The 17,350-nt window shown below is 41.0% G+C and overlaps 2 protein-coding genes across 3 annotated transcripts; both read right to left on the bottom strand.

Moving 5' to 3' along the window:
* Window positions 1-1,142: 1,142 nt before the first annotated feature.
* On the bottom strand, window positions 1,143-5,291 carry cmtr2 (cap methyltransferase 2). Of its 2 annotated transcripts, none has more exons than XM_079555779.1 (3): window positions 5,253-5,291; window positions 3,207-4,463; window positions 1,143-3,136 (listed from the first exon to the last, which is right to left on the bottom strand). In XM_079555779.1, the coding sequence occupies exons 2-3, from the start codon at window positions 4,452-4,454 to the stop codon at window positions 2,105-2,107; spliced, it is 2,280 nt and encodes a 759-aa protein (XP_079411905.1). In that variant the 5' UTR covers window positions 4,455-4,463; window positions 5,253-5,291; the 3' UTR covers window positions 1,143-2,104. The 2 variants fall into 2 exon arrangements, with proteins under 2 accessions (XP_079411905.1, XP_079411906.1); XM_079555780.1 differs by having other exon boundaries at window positions 3,207-4,466.
* Window positions 5,292-8,311: 3,020 nt separating this feature from the next.
* On the bottom strand, window positions 8,312-15,391 carry slc38a8b (solute carrier family 38 member 8b; the record flags this gene model as incomplete). Its single annotated transcript, XM_079555770.1, has 10 exons — window positions 8,312-8,648; window positions 8,725-8,776; window positions 8,869-9,071; window positions 9,424-9,571; window positions 9,638-9,752; window positions 11,156-11,213; window positions 11,297-11,401; window positions 11,483-11,639; window positions 13,352-13,550; window positions 15,203-15,391. 10 exons carry the CDS (start codon window positions 15,389-15,391, stop codon window positions 8,546-8,548), a joined length of 1,329 nt encoding a protein of 442 aa, XP_079411896.1. The 3' UTR covers window positions 8,312-8,545.
* Window positions 15,392-17,350: the final 1,959 nt, after the last annotated feature.

Raw genomic sequence — 17,350 nt, forward strand, 5'->3', positions numbered from 1 at the left:
ACTGTCTTCACAATTAGGTGTTTACTTATAGGAGCAAATCAAAACTCTATAAATGAGAAATGGTAAATTCAAGGACCACTTTCTAGATATTGTAAAAGCAAGGTCGTACCTACAGACACCAAACTTTCTCGTCCTGTACAATATTTTGCAGGTTAGCTCAGATGGATTTTCCAATATCTAATTTCTACCCTGATTTATTGAGTTTTGAAACCCAAACAAACACATTTTTCACGAGTAATCAGTGTAATCAGGGCAAGTAACTTTAAAACTGTAATATATTATATATTAGTAGATTATATTATATCTATGATTAGTAGTTACAGCTCTGAAAATGTAATATCTTTGCATGACATACAACTGTTTCAAAAATGTAGCTGAGTTAAACTACTTTGAGTTACTTTTGGCAAATTATAAACTGAAAATAGAAATAATTCCACCGAGCAAAACTGCAAAGATTTCCTTTTCCTTCTCTTTCCCCCATTCTCTCTGTTTTGTTTTGACGCGGTTAACTACATGCAACTGCAGATCTTACACCAGTGTCCATTATTTAGGGGGAAGTTTGGCTTTTTTTGTTAATACTTTTAAATGCACTTGTAGCTCGAGTTACTTAAATTGCAATGATTAATATATGCCCGTATTTTGTGTAAGTAATACGCTATATTCCTTAGTTACTGAAAAAAATGTTTTTTTAACTTGCTACTTTTGTAAAACATTACCGCCAACACTGCTAATAATCACCTTATTCACAAAGTAAACAAGGATCTAAAGCAAATGTTTGTAACTAACATTTAAAAAAAAACAGAACCATAAATGTGGCTCAATCTGTCATTAAAATTTGGTCGTCAAAAATATAGGACATTTTTACACAAATGCCTTATTTTTGTATTAAAGGGACTATACGGAGTTTTAAAATATGCATTTCCCTGCCTCTGCATGTTCCACCCATGTCCTAATGTGTAGAATGAGCCCAGACCTGTTCACCACAACTGCCTCTAAAATCCTGCACTGTCACTCAAAAAAGTTTTACTTCGGTCCGAATTGCCGTCATGCACGAGCTTAATATAGAAGCTGCAGTTACACGTATGACCTGAGATGGCAGTAGTGAGCATAAAATGACCAACTTGCATCCAGCCCCTTTAAATAACAGAAAACCTGCAATACATTTGTTCTCATATTGATATCAGTAATCAACAACAACAGTTTAAATTTAAATCTTTAAGTTTTTTCGCTATTCACCCAATGTCTTGTCTTAAATTAGGTCTAAATGAGGGCTGTAGATTCTCTGAAACCAAAGAACCACAAGGTCTAAAGAGCCACATACGGCTCTAACCGATAGATTGCAGATGCCTGATCTTGGTCTTTATAACCTGGTTCTCAGGATAAACCAATATGCTCATTCCTTCAACTGAACCTGATTTTTCTTGGTCTTAAATCAGGATGACACGTTTGCTCTTTAAAAATTTCAACTGGTCTAATAAAATGTGCTATACAGTATTTATGGAGTAATTACTGTGTCTGTGATGTAGGTCAGAACCCATATAGAAACTGGCATCTTGTGGGAATACCCTGAGTTCAGCACACGTTCATATCTAATCAGATGATCTTTAAAGGTGGTGGATTAGAGCGCTCCGATACACACTAGGGGAGCACTTTAGTTATTGAACGCACCGTGGATTACCAACACTGTGTTTGTCATTCACACACAGCATCCTCCTGTTTTATGCAGCCAGTTTCCTCGCTAAATACAATGTCAGGAATAAACAAAACTAAAATATTACCTTTTATTAAAAATGTCAGTGTTTAAAAAAAACTCATCAAAAGTCAGTAAAGAAACAAAACAGTGAAAAGGGAAGACTTTAGATGAAAATATGGAGTCTCCATTGGATTTCAATACTAAACCATCTGTGACAGACAGACGGCAGGGATTATTGCAGACTCCACATAAATCCTCAATAAATTTAGTCAAAAAAGTTGTGCTCGTCATGCAGTAATTAACACAGCCTTTTGTTTGTGCAATATTCATGCAGGCTCACACGGATGACTCAGGAAATTCCTGAAAAGCATAAATCTATGTGTAACTAAAAAGCATTGTATTAAAAGCTCGCTACTCCGACTGCATAAGCAAATGTAGCTTGTGTTGAATGATTTCTGAATTGACATTCAACAAAAACTGCATCAGGCCTTGAGTGAGGAGCTCTTCTATGGGAACAAACTGCAACACCTGCCTCTTATCTGTGTCAACCTTTTCTTCCAGCAGTTGTGCTATATGAACTTGAACTTCTTTCAGAACTGGCAGTATTCCCACAGCAGCTTCGGGGCAGAAGTCTGTGCAGAGGAGCAAAGCACCCACAGGGGCTGAGGGACACGGACACCTGAACGTGACTGTTCGAAAGCACATATGAAGACACAACACAGCAGCTGCAGCCACACGAGAGAGCGCAGACAACAGAGGCAGCAGCAGGGCGTCCCCAGAGCGCAGGCGCTGTAGGGACACCACAACACAATTTAAGAGCTCCTGTTGATATAATGGCTCTCCATCATGCAGCAACATGCAGCCTGTCTGTGGGAACAAAGGCTCTGCCCAAAATGTTAAGTCAAAATCTCCAAGGTGGTTTTGAAAAGGCTCCCACACTGAGCGGCTGCCAAACACCAAACACTGTCTTTTATGTTCATCATTGTCGGCATTGAAGGCACAGAGACCGGCCACATCTGATAAGACTGTGCCGGGACAAACTGCGCGGCAAGAGGCGCATGGCACTCGCGTCCAGTCTAAACTCTGAGCCGAGCCCAAAGCTTCATTCAAGTAATTTAACAGCCCGGCTTCACAGAACGCCGAGTTCCTGATGGCAGGTAGAGCAGCACCAACAATAATGTACCATGAAGCCAAATGACAATTGGTCAGGGGCCCTTGCAGCAAACCACCTGTCCCAGCAGGCTCAGTACAGTGTCTCTGTACACACGGCGCGTGGCAACTCCTGTGGATACGCTCCCTCCAGCTCAGGGTCTGCAGCTCCCTGCGCTCATTGAAGGATCCTGTTTGCTTCTTCTGTCCCAGAGGACGCCCCGCAGAGACCGCGTAGCAGGCAGGAGTCACTGTGTTACGAGATATCCAGCGGCTTCGTGGCAGGAAAGTCACCTACACAAATATATGTTTGATTAAACATCTGAGGCATGAAATGGTGCAATTTGTCAAAATGACTCATTACCTCAAAGCGCTGCAGATATTCTTGAGCGACAGAATCTCTGATGTGGTCAAGTCTCTGCCTTTGCTCTGTGCTCATTCCTTTAAATAAGTCAAGGTTCTCTGTTATTGTTTCCACCTGCAGCGTGTGGAAGTACAAGCACAAGTCCTCATGTTGTTTCATGAAAGAGTCTGGTATCACAGTGTTTGGAAAAAGAGCTTCTTGGTTGGCCAAATTTGGGCCATAATTTCGAATAAGTTTTGAGAGCAAGGGTCGAACAGCTTCTTTAGCATCATAGCCTAAACAAACAACATATACCTCCGAGTTTCCAGCTTTGCTGGTGGCAGGTTTAAATACATGCACGGAGTGGAAGCAACAGTTAAGCAAATATAACAGACAGACAGAGGAGTGCTCGTAAAGTGTAAACATTTTGAGGACAAAAGAGCCACCTGGGCTGAGCAGCAGCAGGGCAGCTGTGACCTCACAGTAATGCAGAGACGCCACTAGTGCCTCCTGTTCATCCGGGTTCTCCTGGCAGTCAAAGCTCCCATCAGCAGTCACCAGCTCCACCCTGTGCATGTTTCCCACAAAGGTCTTGAGCTCCAACAAATGTTTCTGCATCATGATGTTCCCTGTGTTATCAGAGCCAAAAAACCACCAGGGCAAAGTGTTGGCTATCATTCTGTCATCTGCAATGGTTGTTCCCCCGCCATTCGCCTCGTGGTAAGGGTTGAGTGTGTTGGCAGCCCAGCTCCAGTCACAGTAGCGAGTTTTCTCACTTGTTTTTATATAGTGGTTCAAAGCGGAAATAAACGCCCCTGGTGCCTCACACAAATGTACAGTATTTAGTTCTCCATTCTGCAACGCTTGCTCTGGGATGAGGTTAAATGTTCCTAAAATCTCGTAAAACTTGCACCAGGCCTGAGTACAAATCTCTGCATTTGCCACAGAGCGAACTAAAGCTATGACCTTTCCAGCCCGGTTGGTGGAGTTGGTGTGTTGATGCCAAACATCAACGTTTTTGTCGCTGAGCTGATTCTTGACTGCGTTAAGTGAGCTCTTTAATGTCTGTAGATGACTGTGTTCAGACGCTGGGTATTTCAGAGACACGTTGGGCTCCGGTAAACACCAGCCCCCATTGCAGGGCTTGGTGTAAGTTTTAATCTTACTGAACAGACCTTGAATTTCGGCCAGTGTATCAGTGTCAGTATCTACTGCAATGAGTCTCCTTTGCCGTACAGCTTTCTTCTTGGTCCCAATTCCAGCGTTCATCCTGCAAAACTGCTGGGGAACAAACAAAACAAGTTAAATCTTGCACTGATTTCATCCTTGAGCAACAATTACTACATAAGTAACTATAAGCATTCTTGAAAGCATTATTAACAGACATCAAGGGCAGTTTTGGTCATCTCAATTACCTTGTGTGCGTGTGTGTGTGTTAAATAACACTGGTGTTTGTCTATGTTTATTAATCATAAAAGCAATATTTATGTGTACAATCTGAAAAAAATAAAAATAAAAAACCCTATATAGGCTTTATCGTCCAACCCACTGAAACCACTCTAAATACCCATATTTAATGCATTAGATAATTAGTGGTAGATTAGGTGTGTAATTTGTAAAGCAGACAAATTAAAAAAAAAAAGCTCAGGGCAAGAATGATGAGGCAAATTACAGCACATCCATTATTCTGCAATGTACTTGATTAATTACAGTATAATCTCTGACGCCTGATGACAAGCCTTCCCTTCTGGGCTAATACTATAGTGCTGCTTAGGCCATGACTCTTTACAAAGATATTACTGTATGTAGGACACCATCTAAAACTGACTGGGATTCATGAGAAATACAGGCGAGAACTTGTTCCCGACATTTATTGTTGTTTGATCCAATAGACGCGGTAAAGAGCAGCCGATGCACAATTTTATGTTTCCAAAGTTACGAGACTTTGTTCAAACCACATCACACAGGGGGAGAGACAAGCGCAGGGTTTTCAGCAAGACGAAGAAAATGTAATGAAAGCCGTCCTTATTATATAGTTATTAATATAGATCCATGGTAAACACTCACCAGAGCACGAGCAAAGAAACATTGGTCACGTGACTGGGGAGGGCATCGCGCATGCGTGGAAGGAAGAGGGCGTTTTCTCGTTTAAAGCGGCAGTACATAAATTAATGAATTAAATTAATTAGATGAAAGCAGACTGCGCTGATTAAGCACCATTTGGATGTGCTGAATCCGAAAATGACATCGTTGTTTTTTTTATTCCTCAGCCAAATGGTGCCTGTTTATCCCCAATTAGGGGGAGACGGGAGTGTTTTTTTTGTTGTTTTTTGTTTTTTTGTTTTTTGTAACATTGTAGCTGAATTGATTGCCCTGAATGAAGAAACATAGAAGAAAACCTAATGAAAACAGCAACAAAAAATATTTTCTTTTTTTTGTGTACAGACCAATGTAGTTTCATTAGATTACTGTGGTGTTTAGCCCAGATTATCCATGAACAAAATCTGTGTCACTGTGTTACGTCATCTGAGCGAGATATTGAGCTAAAGATGAGCTTTGCTGCCAAGCTGTAGTATACTGTGTTGCATGTGGTGTATTTGTCTTGCACATACAAGTAATACATATCATACAAACTATTACTGCTGTTATTATTGCCTTAAGGTTATTATTTTTATGTTGCAAATTATTTTTATTTTTTTCATTTACTATTACTCCATTTCAAAGCAAACAGTTGAACCCTTCAATTTTTGTGTGATTGCAGACGATGCTGTGGGATTCATCCAATCAATCCTTCATGACTGCGATGCAGCAGGATCAGGACTTAATACAGGGCACATGAGTGGCCTCTCACTGGTATCTAATTCAATGGACATGGCGTGCAAATGGATCCATAATCTTTTTGATGTTTGATTATACTGTGGCAATGGTTGTATTATACTGTATACAAAGTCTCTGGTATGTGGTATGTCCACACTGAGATCTGCTGCTACCACTTAATGCACCTGGACATCTGTAAATATACATTCACTCAGAATTTAGGTCAAATAAAAAAAATAAAAAACACAACACAAATGGTGTTGAAATGACAGTGTGTGATATTGTTTTCAAAAGGCCATTGGTGATTCCTTAAACAAATTGAGTCTGGATCTGCAATGTTTCCACACTATTCTTTTCTTTCCATCTACGGCTCTACCATTACTACTTCTACTCATGCAAATATTAACATTTCTTGAGAAATGGTGAATAACATCACATCCTTCAATAGGCGGTTTTGAGTATATTGTGTCATTAACAAACTCTTTGGACTGCATCAGTGTGGTACTAGTAACTATACAACATATACAAAGGTGCAGAGACTGGTGCTCCTCTAGAAACAATTAATATTCAATGTTCTACTAATCAGTTGTGTGCACACAAGGTGACAGAGGCCTCTCCTTCACCTGAGCTCATTGCCACAGGACCGATAATGCACTAAAGTTCAGGCCTGAGGTCAAAGATCTCCTGTCAGCATTTCAGTGAGAGCGGCCGTGTGCAGTGATGGACGCATGTTATCTCCATCCTGATGATCTCAGCTGCTGGCTTTATCCTTGGTGCAGAAACAAGGTCATTCACATTCAAAGCCCTGTTATACACTGTTCAGCCCAGTCTAAAACATGTGAGCACTGGAAGGGAAAGAGAGTTAAGTAGATATTTTTTCAGCAAGTTTAACAAGGGTGTTTTTCTCTGTGTAATTAGAGAGACTTGGAAGTGCCGAATGGAAAAGGAAAATCAGTGTTGCATGTAACACAATGCCATCCTGTTTTATTTAGACATTTCTTTGACACACTTGTCAGGACCATTTCAAGATTTAATAGCCCAAATGTCAACACAAATTGTCATTTCATTAATTATCTTGACTTGGAGCCTGTATTACAAGTAGTTTTTCAATAACAAAGCAGCTACAGGCGACAGCATAATAATGAGGCCTTAATATAATTTTTTCGGGCTCAGGGACTGAGATGATAATCTAATGTTGGGACTAATGGGTTTTTGTTTTTTTGTTTACAAGTGCACTGGGTTTATTTGCTGACATGAGGCCCCAAGGGCTTGGATATAATGGGCCCCACTTAACATATATGTCCTCATTAACATTTATTTTTGGGACTAATCTCTGTGAAGTTTTTTTTAGAATTTCTGAAAGGATTACAAAAGTCCAGGCATCTGTGGCAAAGTATATTTCCATTTTTTGTAGTGCTTTTAATGGATTTAGTGTTTTTGGTGAGCCATTTAAAACATAATCTCATACACTAAACTCAAGTAATCTGAACATCGCCTGAGTTTCAAAGTCTTTTACGTAACAAAAGTGATGATAAGCAGTGACTGTGTTTGTCGATGTTCTATTTTTGATCAAAGCAGAGTATATCTGTAGACCTATACTCTATAGGCTCATGCATGTCTGAAGTTCAAAGAGATGCCCTCTCCAGATACTGCCATCCTTTATAGTCTATTGTCAATCATTTGCCACTCATATTATACACATGAAGGCATCAAGCTTGTAGTAACAATTCTGTGATAAAGTCATTTCTTTTCTTAGGTTCAGCTGCTTTAAATCACTGCGATAATCCAGGCCATGCAGAGGTCTGTGGGGGAGAAATGCACAAACCTAATGGTAATCTTTGTTTGCACACTTTTATTCTCACTGAGGAAGTGGTATGCCACAGACTATATTGATTTCAATAGCACTCAATAGGTTGTACATGACATTCACTGATATAGCCACAGCTGCCCTTGGGCGAAATGACAGAAACATGACCTGCTACAAAGCCCTCTCCAATCACTCCCTCAGTCTCAAGCACTGGTACAACCGTGGCTGTAGTGACGCAATGCTGCCCCCTATTGCTGCAGCGACAAGAATACAGGAAAACGTGAGCAGGTGGACGACCTGTAAAAATAAACACACAGATCCCAAAAAGTTTTAATTTTTTTATTATTATTATTAATTAAAGCATAAATACATGATTAAATCAACACTAAACACAATTATTGATATAACTTTTTTTATATTCTATAATCCTGTATTTTACATATAGTGTATTTGAAAGCTTTCATTTGATTCACATTATCATTTAAAAGAAGACCCTTTTCTACCACTGTGTGTGCAAAGACAATAAATAGTTAAAACATGCCCAGAGTCAGAGGCATTGGGACCCATCATTATTGAACGTTAGACCCTTATACAGCGATTACCCTGGACTTCAGCTGACAGACTGTCAATCAGATTTGCTCACACTCCGCTCATAGTTTACCACTTCACATGCATGTCCTTTGAAACAGAGTTTGGAAAGTTGTAGAAACCTTGAGAGACCCACAGTAGAAAGGATTTAAAATTTGTTGATGAGCTCCATAATTGCAATGGTTGTGCTCTGTCCAAAAATGAATGCTCCGACTACGATGGTTATGATTCCCCAAACAGTCAAAACGCCGCTAAAAGGAGAACATGAAAACAGTGAAAACATGTTTTATTTGTTTGTGCATCTAGGACTTATATGTGAACACTGACCTGGCTCGGGACGACATTTGTTCATTCTGGATTATAAACACTAGACATAGCCCTGCAGGGAACAGGGCAGAAACATGTAAACACAAACTGAATGCAGTACAGTGGACACCAAATGATGCACAGCCTGTTGTGAGAGTAACTTACCAGGAAAGATGAAGATGAAAAAGGCGCTGATTCCCCCGATCACACTGATAACCTCGCCCATATCGGGGACAAACATGGCAATGAGAAGAGTCACAGTGATCCATATCACAGTCAGGACAATCCGGCAGCGACTCTCAAAGGAGCTCGTGATGACACCATGGCTGCGTCTTCTGAGCTTCAGAAACAGATTCAGGATGACTGATCTGTTTAACAACACAATTTTAACACCATGGACGTTTTTCTCTCTATTTATTTCTATGTTATTAAGTTGAAAACATATAACAAAATGTCATGGGTAATGAATGGAGTTTTACCACAGACAAAACTTGTTCAAAAACAGCATGACTATGATTGAGAACAATGGAATGGGTCTGCACTTGTTGTTAATAATTAATATATAACATGATTTCAAAACCTTTTCACTTTCTATTTTTAGGGCATTCAATGTGGAAATGAAATATGATTTAGTGTCAGACAAAATAACAGTACTTAAAAGAAGTATGAACATTTTCTGAACCCACTTTCACTTTATTAGATGTACTGATGGTTGCTTACCTGCCTAAAAGAAGAATAATTGGATATATGGTGACGATGGATATCCCAAAAAGAAGTCGTGCGATAATCATGACAACATCATGTCCAGGGTATGACATGAGGATATCTGAAGCAACATCTCGGCCAAAAGTCATGAAGCCATACACACCTGAGCAGCAACAACAAAGAGGTAAATGACCCTACTGCCACCAAAGCAAAGCATAAACTCACTCACCAGTCAAAGTGTACACGAGTAAACAGAAAAACATGGACACGACTGAGATGCCAACCCAGTGAGAGATCTTCTGATTCTCCATGCTGCTGTAGATGGTTATACAGGCCTCGTGACACTGCAATTTAATAAAGAGTATCAGAAACCTGCTAAAAGCAAAGCTACGATATTGTCTGCTCTCTAGGTACTCAGCCATATTTAATATTTTTTGCATGGTTATCAATTAATGAGACCTAATGTGGCTGAGGCTCACAGGCACTCATCATGGTTAAGACGGTTATTATCTCATATCAAAACATTTCATGTGCACTTCGACACAGCAAACTCATTCCTATCTTTCTTAAAATTCCAAAGGTGTTATTCAATAAGAACTTCTTGGGAGCAATACTGTCACGGTAATGTAAACGACAAGATAGGTGGCTGGAGTGGACCACAGTTTGTGAACACATGAAGAAGCAAAGGGAGACAAGGGAGAGAGTTCAGCTTCCTGGCATTCTGGTGTTTGAAGCTGTTCTTTAGTCTCCTTTGCGGATGAGACCCAGAACTATAATAACAGTAATGAGTTATTCTTATATTGAGCTTCACAAGCTCTCAAACTCTCAAAGTGTCGTAGTCATTATTCATACATTCCATACTCAAGGCCAGGGTACACTTCTATTGTAGCCGCAGCTGCCCTCAAGTAGACTGACAGAAGTGAGGCGGCTCATGTGCCCCGTTGGCCCCACCGATCACCAGAAATCATTCACTCACGCACTACTGAACTTGCCTGCCAGTTCATGATAAATAAAAATGCATTATAAATAGATGCACAGCGCCCAACAGTGTTGCTCAAGTTGCAAAGTTAGTACACAAAACTGTTCGCTATTGCTTTCGTCGGTACCTGAGGGCGTCACTAGAGAAACAGGGGTTCAGCTGAGCCTTGATGTGCTACAAACAATGGGAGTCTGTCCAGCCTCTGTTCAGCCAGCGAAACAAAATTCCTAGGCTAGTTGGCACATCAGCCAATCACAAGTAATGAGAATTAAATATATCAACCAATCAGCTTAACCCTGACCCTGCTCTAGGCAATAACCTTAAGGGTAGTGGGGCAGGAGCCTAATCTTATATACTGTATCTCTGATTGGATGAATGTACACTATGTACCAACTATCCTAGGGTAAAAAAATCACATGCATCCAATTTACTGTGGCAGGTTTGAAGCTCACGATTGCACAGAGCGCCCTCCATCTGCGCATAGGTCTAGTCTACAGTCTGCGTGTCGAAACACAAGATCGGGTCCAAGCTTTTTTCATTTACTTTATTACTACTTGACATCATGAATAGAGCCTCTAAATATGCTATATTGCTGCGTTAGTTGATCAAACTGAGATTAATGGATAGAAATGATACTCATACATTTACAAAGCAAATAACATGGGCCCAAGAGCATATGTCAAGCACATAAGTTTGATTTTTGAAAAGTGCTCTCCCTAAAGCCATCCTCCATATATCCTTATATCCTTATATGTGGCTCTTTCCTACCTGAAAACCAAAGCAAATGGTTGGCACAACACTGAACATCGACGCCCAGGAGCCGACTCTAAAAGCAATATAAAGAATTACTCCAACAGTTCTGTGAAATATGACGGTGACTTTAAGTGGACTCTTTTATTGGTTACTGACCCTTGGCTGTGCTCTGGAGTTATGATGACAGCGTGGCTCTCCATCAAGTAATATTTGACAATCACGGATACACAGAGATATGTTGCAGCCAGCGTCCCCAACACACTGACACAAGAAGAAAAGGAGTTTAATTACACTAGAGCTGGCCGAGGTTGGATATCACCTGCCCACAAATGAGTCTCGTACCTGGTGTATTTCTGGATACCAATTTCTTTTGGGATGGACAGTGGCAAAATAATGATGAGGCACATGAGGAAGAGGGCAAAGCGCTGGTCCGTGTACCAGTTGTAGGGCATCTCCGCCTCAGTTGAGCCAGTGGCAGTTTCATACAAAGAAATGCACACTGTGGAAAGAAGACATGGCACACAAAACATTATTCAAAATAGGAAATAAACCAGTAGATAGGAGGACTATCAAAGAGTGTTCCACATACAGTCGCGCCCACGAGATTTATGAATCCATTTACATTTTTCAGAAAGGCTCAACTGGCTCCATGTATATAATGAGAGCAAGATAAACACCTTTAAGTTATTGGGTGAAGCAACCAATAAAAAGAAATTGGTTTTATGAGTGCGTTCAGCAGTGCCTGGTTAGCAATACTGCAGATGCAGAGGGATGCAACAACATCTGCATCACAGCATTTTCACTGTGTTTGTAAATCCAATCAAGTACTTAAAACTGGAACATGGAGACAACAATAAAATTGATTAAAATGTGTCATCTGCTTTTTCTACTTGACTAAAAATGGAATTGAACAATGACTAACAAATCTACACTTTACACAAGCCTATATCACAAGACTGTTCTTTTCTTATGTTTATGAACAAGAGAGGGCTATAGTATTACAGGAGCTACAGGAAACAACAAAAGGGACCAACGAGGAGATGGTGATAGACTGCGGAGGGAGCTGTGCAGGAGGAAGAGGAAGGACGAGGTGGAGCTGACCAGTGCAGGACACCACGCTCTGAGACGGGGACAAGCCCAGGAGGCGGTGCACCGTTTCAGATGATCAGAGGAGACAGAGGGCAGATACAGTTTCTCCATCCTCCAAGGTCATGCGGGTGGAGTGGCTGAAGGACAACGAGATCATCGACCCGGCCGAGGACAGGAACTTCTACATCACCGTGGACACAACCTGATCATCAAGCAGGCGCGTCTGTCCGACACGGCCAACTACACCTGTGTGGCCAAGAACATCGTGGCCAAGCGCAAGAGCTCCACCGCCGTGGTCATCGTCTACGGATTTCCCATCAACCAGTGCTCCTCCTGTGACCAAAACAGTGAAGATGGCGGCCGCGACACAACCATCTTTCACCAAAGAAAAAAAAAAAGAGTGGTGCGCACTGAATGGGTGCTGCTGCCGGATGCTCTCTCATCGAATGCAATTTCTCCATCTGTGAGATCAATAAAGTACCATCTTATCTTATCTTATCTTACTTTTTTCATACTAGAAACAATTACATGTGGTCTCTTCAACTAGCTGAGACACTGTCCCTCTAATCCCTAAGCCTCCCCTCAGTTTGCTATTCTCAGCATTGAAAATGTCAAACTAATTTCCAAACCATCTATATAGGGCCTCCCTGACTTCACCTTAACCACTTAAGAAATTAGAAATCAAAGTATTTTAAGATTAGGGCCAAGGACAGGTTAAGGCTCACATAATCCATAACAGAAATTGGTGTAGTGACGTCACTTCACGACACGCCTCTGTCTTGCAGGCCGCAGACAGATACTACTCAATTCGGACCCAAAGTAACAACTTTTTGAGTGACAGTGCAGGATTTTAGAGGCAGTTGTGGTGAATAGGTCTGGGCTCATTCTACACCTTAGGACATTGCTGGAACATGTAGGGGCTCTGTATAGTCCCTTAAACGTATTGTTTCTCTCAAACCCTCACTCAAACACTATATAGAAGAAGGAGGGAAGGGGAGAGTTCAGCTTCCTAACAGATTGCCAGCATCAGTAATTCGTTCCAGGTCTTGGAAGTTGTGATGCATTTGTAATGTATCATTTTATTCTTTAGTTTGTTGTTTTTGTGGTTGAGTCAGCACTTACATTTCTCCAGTTGGTCCTGCACCACCACCAAGAAGGCGACGCAAATCATGAAAAGGTTGAAGCAGAAGCACACCTCACAGAGCTGCCCCACAGCTCGACCACACACCTCCCGCACCACGTCCTGATAGGTCTTCTGCCGACTAATGGATGATGCATATCCCAAAATCACCAAACCACTGATGAGGAACACCAGCGACACCTAACACAAGACATCATATTACACTTTGTGGTTTCCAAAGTGAGGGTCACGGGACACTGAGGTGGGGGTCGCAAGTGGATTTTGAGACAATATTTTTTACATTTCTGATAAATATCAAAATACGCTATACAAATTAACATTAAACCAGTTTTTCAATGTTTTGCACCTTAAATTATTATAAATGCTAACTGCATTTTACAGAAGGGGGTCCCCGAGTTGTTGTTTGAGTTTGATTTTTGGCCTGAAATGTTTGGGAACCCCTGTTTTAGAGAACGAAGATCCGTTTTCCCCCACGGGTGTTGGCATTACATTAACATGAGTGCTTCATTTGGTCCAAGTTACATAATGTGCCTTTAAGCCACTAGTCACACGTCAAATAAGCATTCAAAAGGACATATATTTTGAGTGCTCTTCATTAGAGATGTGTTAATGTCATGTGATCACCAGCAGTATTTGGTCCTGCAGAAATCTGGTTGAATAGTCCCTTAGCCACAACAAGTGCCTGTACATTGTCCAGGCTATAGTCAATAAGTGTAAAACAAGGGATTAATTGCTGTTTTCAAACATGGTGAATCTATATTTCAGCTTGATTTGCTGAACTCATTACATAAAAACCTCAATGAAATCATCTCATCTCATATAGGCCAACTGTAATCCTGCTGTGACTGGTGTGGACTTTACCTTTTGAACTCTGTGCCTCCTGGAATTGTGTCTCATTCATTGGCATTACCAAGTATTTGAGGTCTCACAAACTGGAAGCTTAATTAGAGGTACCTTGTGAAAAGTAAATGCCTTTTTTCACATTCATGAGAGATGTAGGCTCTGTATGAAGTGATCTTCAGTACAAGCGAAAATCAAATTAAGATGATGATCCGAGAGCAGCCCGGTAATGACTGGCACTAAATGAGTGTTTTAAGTCTTTTTCTGCACGGTTACTCTCTTCTTTACGCAGCAACGTAACCTACGTTACAGATATCTGCCAGCAGGGGGCGTGCAGAGATTTTAACATCGTCATATTATTGAAATTCCACAGTCACAAATCGCCAATGGGATTTATTTAAAGCTGTATAAGAAAAATAATTCTTATAATGTAGCCTACAAATAATAATTTAGGCTATTCTATATGCAGAGGCAGGTGGTTCTCATGTAGGCCTACATTTAGTAAATATACTTGAGTAACTTTTTAAGTAGCCTAATTGTACTTCTTAGAGTAGATTTATCATATGGTACTTTTTACTTCTACTTGAGTAATATTATAAGTAGCCTATATGTATAACGACTCGTTCCACAGAGTAGGCTACATCTTTAAGTATTTTGTATTTATGTGTCATTTTGACACATAAAATAGCTAGATGTGGATTGTATTTCACGTAGCTACTTCATTCAATTCAATTATCAGCCACTCACCAATATCCTCTGTATAGGCTACGATACACAACCTACTGCAGCTACACAACTCGCATGTAACAATAGCCTATTAACTGGCATAATCCTTGTGTGGTTTAGGCTGTAAGCAATTCATTTTTTCTTTCTCAACTATAATTCTGCAGCCGGCGGGCCATAGAGGCCCAGTGAAGCCTCCTGTATCTCAGACGCTCTATTTCGCACAGCCTATCAAAAAGGTTTTTGTGTTTTGCAACTAAATTACTCACCATTTCTACTGCAATAGCTGTAGTCACTCCTCCCGCTTTCTCAAAGGCCCAGGGAAAGTTGAGCAGGCCGGCTCCCAGAGCGGACTTCAGCATGATGAACACGGCGCCAAACGAGCCCAGCCTCGGCGGGTCTGTGTGCGATGCAGAACGGGAAAAGAGGCAGATGCTTTCCCGAGCCAGTTCCTCCATGTTCGTGGGTCTAGACTTGGATTTCCCCTCGGAGGAAATACAACTCAACTGGTTGGTTACCACACTGTGTCAGGGACACTCAGCAGGTGAGTGGCCGACACTCACGGGTTGACAGGGGCTTGCTCTTAATTATTGTAGCCCACCTCCCAGACCAAACTCACATGCTCTAACTGTACATCATTAAACATTTCCCACATGGGTGACACTTTTAACACCAATGTGAGCATGTTTGTTTTTCCTCTATTTTCGGTCTGACCCGTCCACCTCGTTCAACACAACCAGACTCTATTACTTTATATACTCCATTTTAACAGAAACAGCAGCCTAGAGGCTGAGCCTCCTTTGTGTTAGATAAGATAAGACAAGATCAGATAAGCCTTTATTGATCTCACAATGGAAACTTCACTTATTACAGATCTCAAGAACACTCCAGGGAGGGGGGTGCAAATAGACAGAAAAAATGTGCAATCAAAGACAGGATAGTGTGCAAATAATTAAATAGTAAATAAATTAGAGGTATCTTACAATGAATAAAAAGCTTTAAGGCAAAAATGATTGGAAAAAAATAAAAGCACAGAATATAAAAATGTAGAATGTCAAAATGTCTGCACTGGCAGTGTAAAGTTTAGTGCAGGAGGTTGATGAAGTGACTGATAGTGTCCTCTTCCTGAAGTCAATCACCATCTCCTTTGTCTTGCTGGTGGTCAAGCACAGTTGGTTGTGCTCACAGTCCACAAAGTCCATGATAATACACTGCGTTCCAAATTATTATGCAAATTGGATTTTTGTGTCAAAAAGGTAAAAAAACAAAACAATAATAATGAAACTCATGGATGGTATCGTGTCTTGGGGCTCTTTGAATCACTGACATTAATCTCAGAGACCTGGGATAATTAGTTTTCAGGTTAAGCCCAGTTAAGGGAAAAACTACTGAAAAAGGGTGTTCCACTTTATTAAGCAGCTCATCATTATCAAGAAATATGGGAAAGAAAAAGGATCTCTCTGCTGATGAAAAGCGTGAAATAGTTGAATGCCTTGGTCTAGGTATGAAAACCTTCGATATTTCATGAAAGATTAAGCATAATCATCATACAGATAAGAGATTTTTGGATGATTCAGAGCACACTCCGGTTTGTGCAGATAAAGGCACAATATGGACGGTTTCTGCCAGACAAACACATCAGATTAAGAGAACAGATGCTACAAAGCAGCAGACAGGTATTTGAAGCTGCTGGTGCCTCTGGAGTCTCCCGAACATCATGGTATAAGACCCTCCAGAGGCTGCAGTTGTGCATAAACCTTCTATCCAGGCCTCCCCTAAACTGTTAATTGAAGCTGATACGGCTGCAACGGGCTCAGAAATACATGAGGACACATTTTCAAACAGTCTTGTTCACTGATGAGGCCGTGTAACCCTGGATGGTCAAATCAATGGAGTAGTGGATAGTTGGTGAATGGCCACAATGTCCCAACAAGGCTGTGACGTCAGTTAGGAGGTGGCAGAGTCATGTTTTGGGCCAGAATCATGAGAGAGCTGGTCGGCCCCATTAGGCCCCTTTAGGCTCCCTGAAGGTGTGAAAATGACCTTCGAAAAATATGTGGAGTTTCTGACTGACCACTGTCTTCTATGCTACAAAAAGAAGAGCCGTGCTTTCCCGAACAAGATCCTCTTCATGCATGACAACGCACCATGTCCTGCTGTAAAGAAAACCTCTGCATCACTGGCTGCTATGGGCATAAAAGGAGAGAAACTCATGATGTGGACCCCCTCCTCCCCTGACCTCAACCCTGTTGAGAACCTTTGGAGCCTCAACAAAAAAAACTTCTATGAGGGTGGGAGGCAGTTTTCATCCAAACAGCAGCTCTGGGAGGCTATTCTGACATCCTGCAAAGAAATCCAAGCAGAAACTGTCCAAAAACTCACAAGTTTAATGGATTTAAGAGATTTTTTTTTATTGA

Source organism: Gobius niger (genome assembly GCF_951799975.1).
Source record: "Gobius niger genome assembly, chromosome: 4".
NCBI classification, from domain to species: domain Eukaryota; kingdom Metazoa; phylum Chordata; class Actinopteri; order Gobiiformes; family Gobiidae; genus Gobius; species Gobius niger.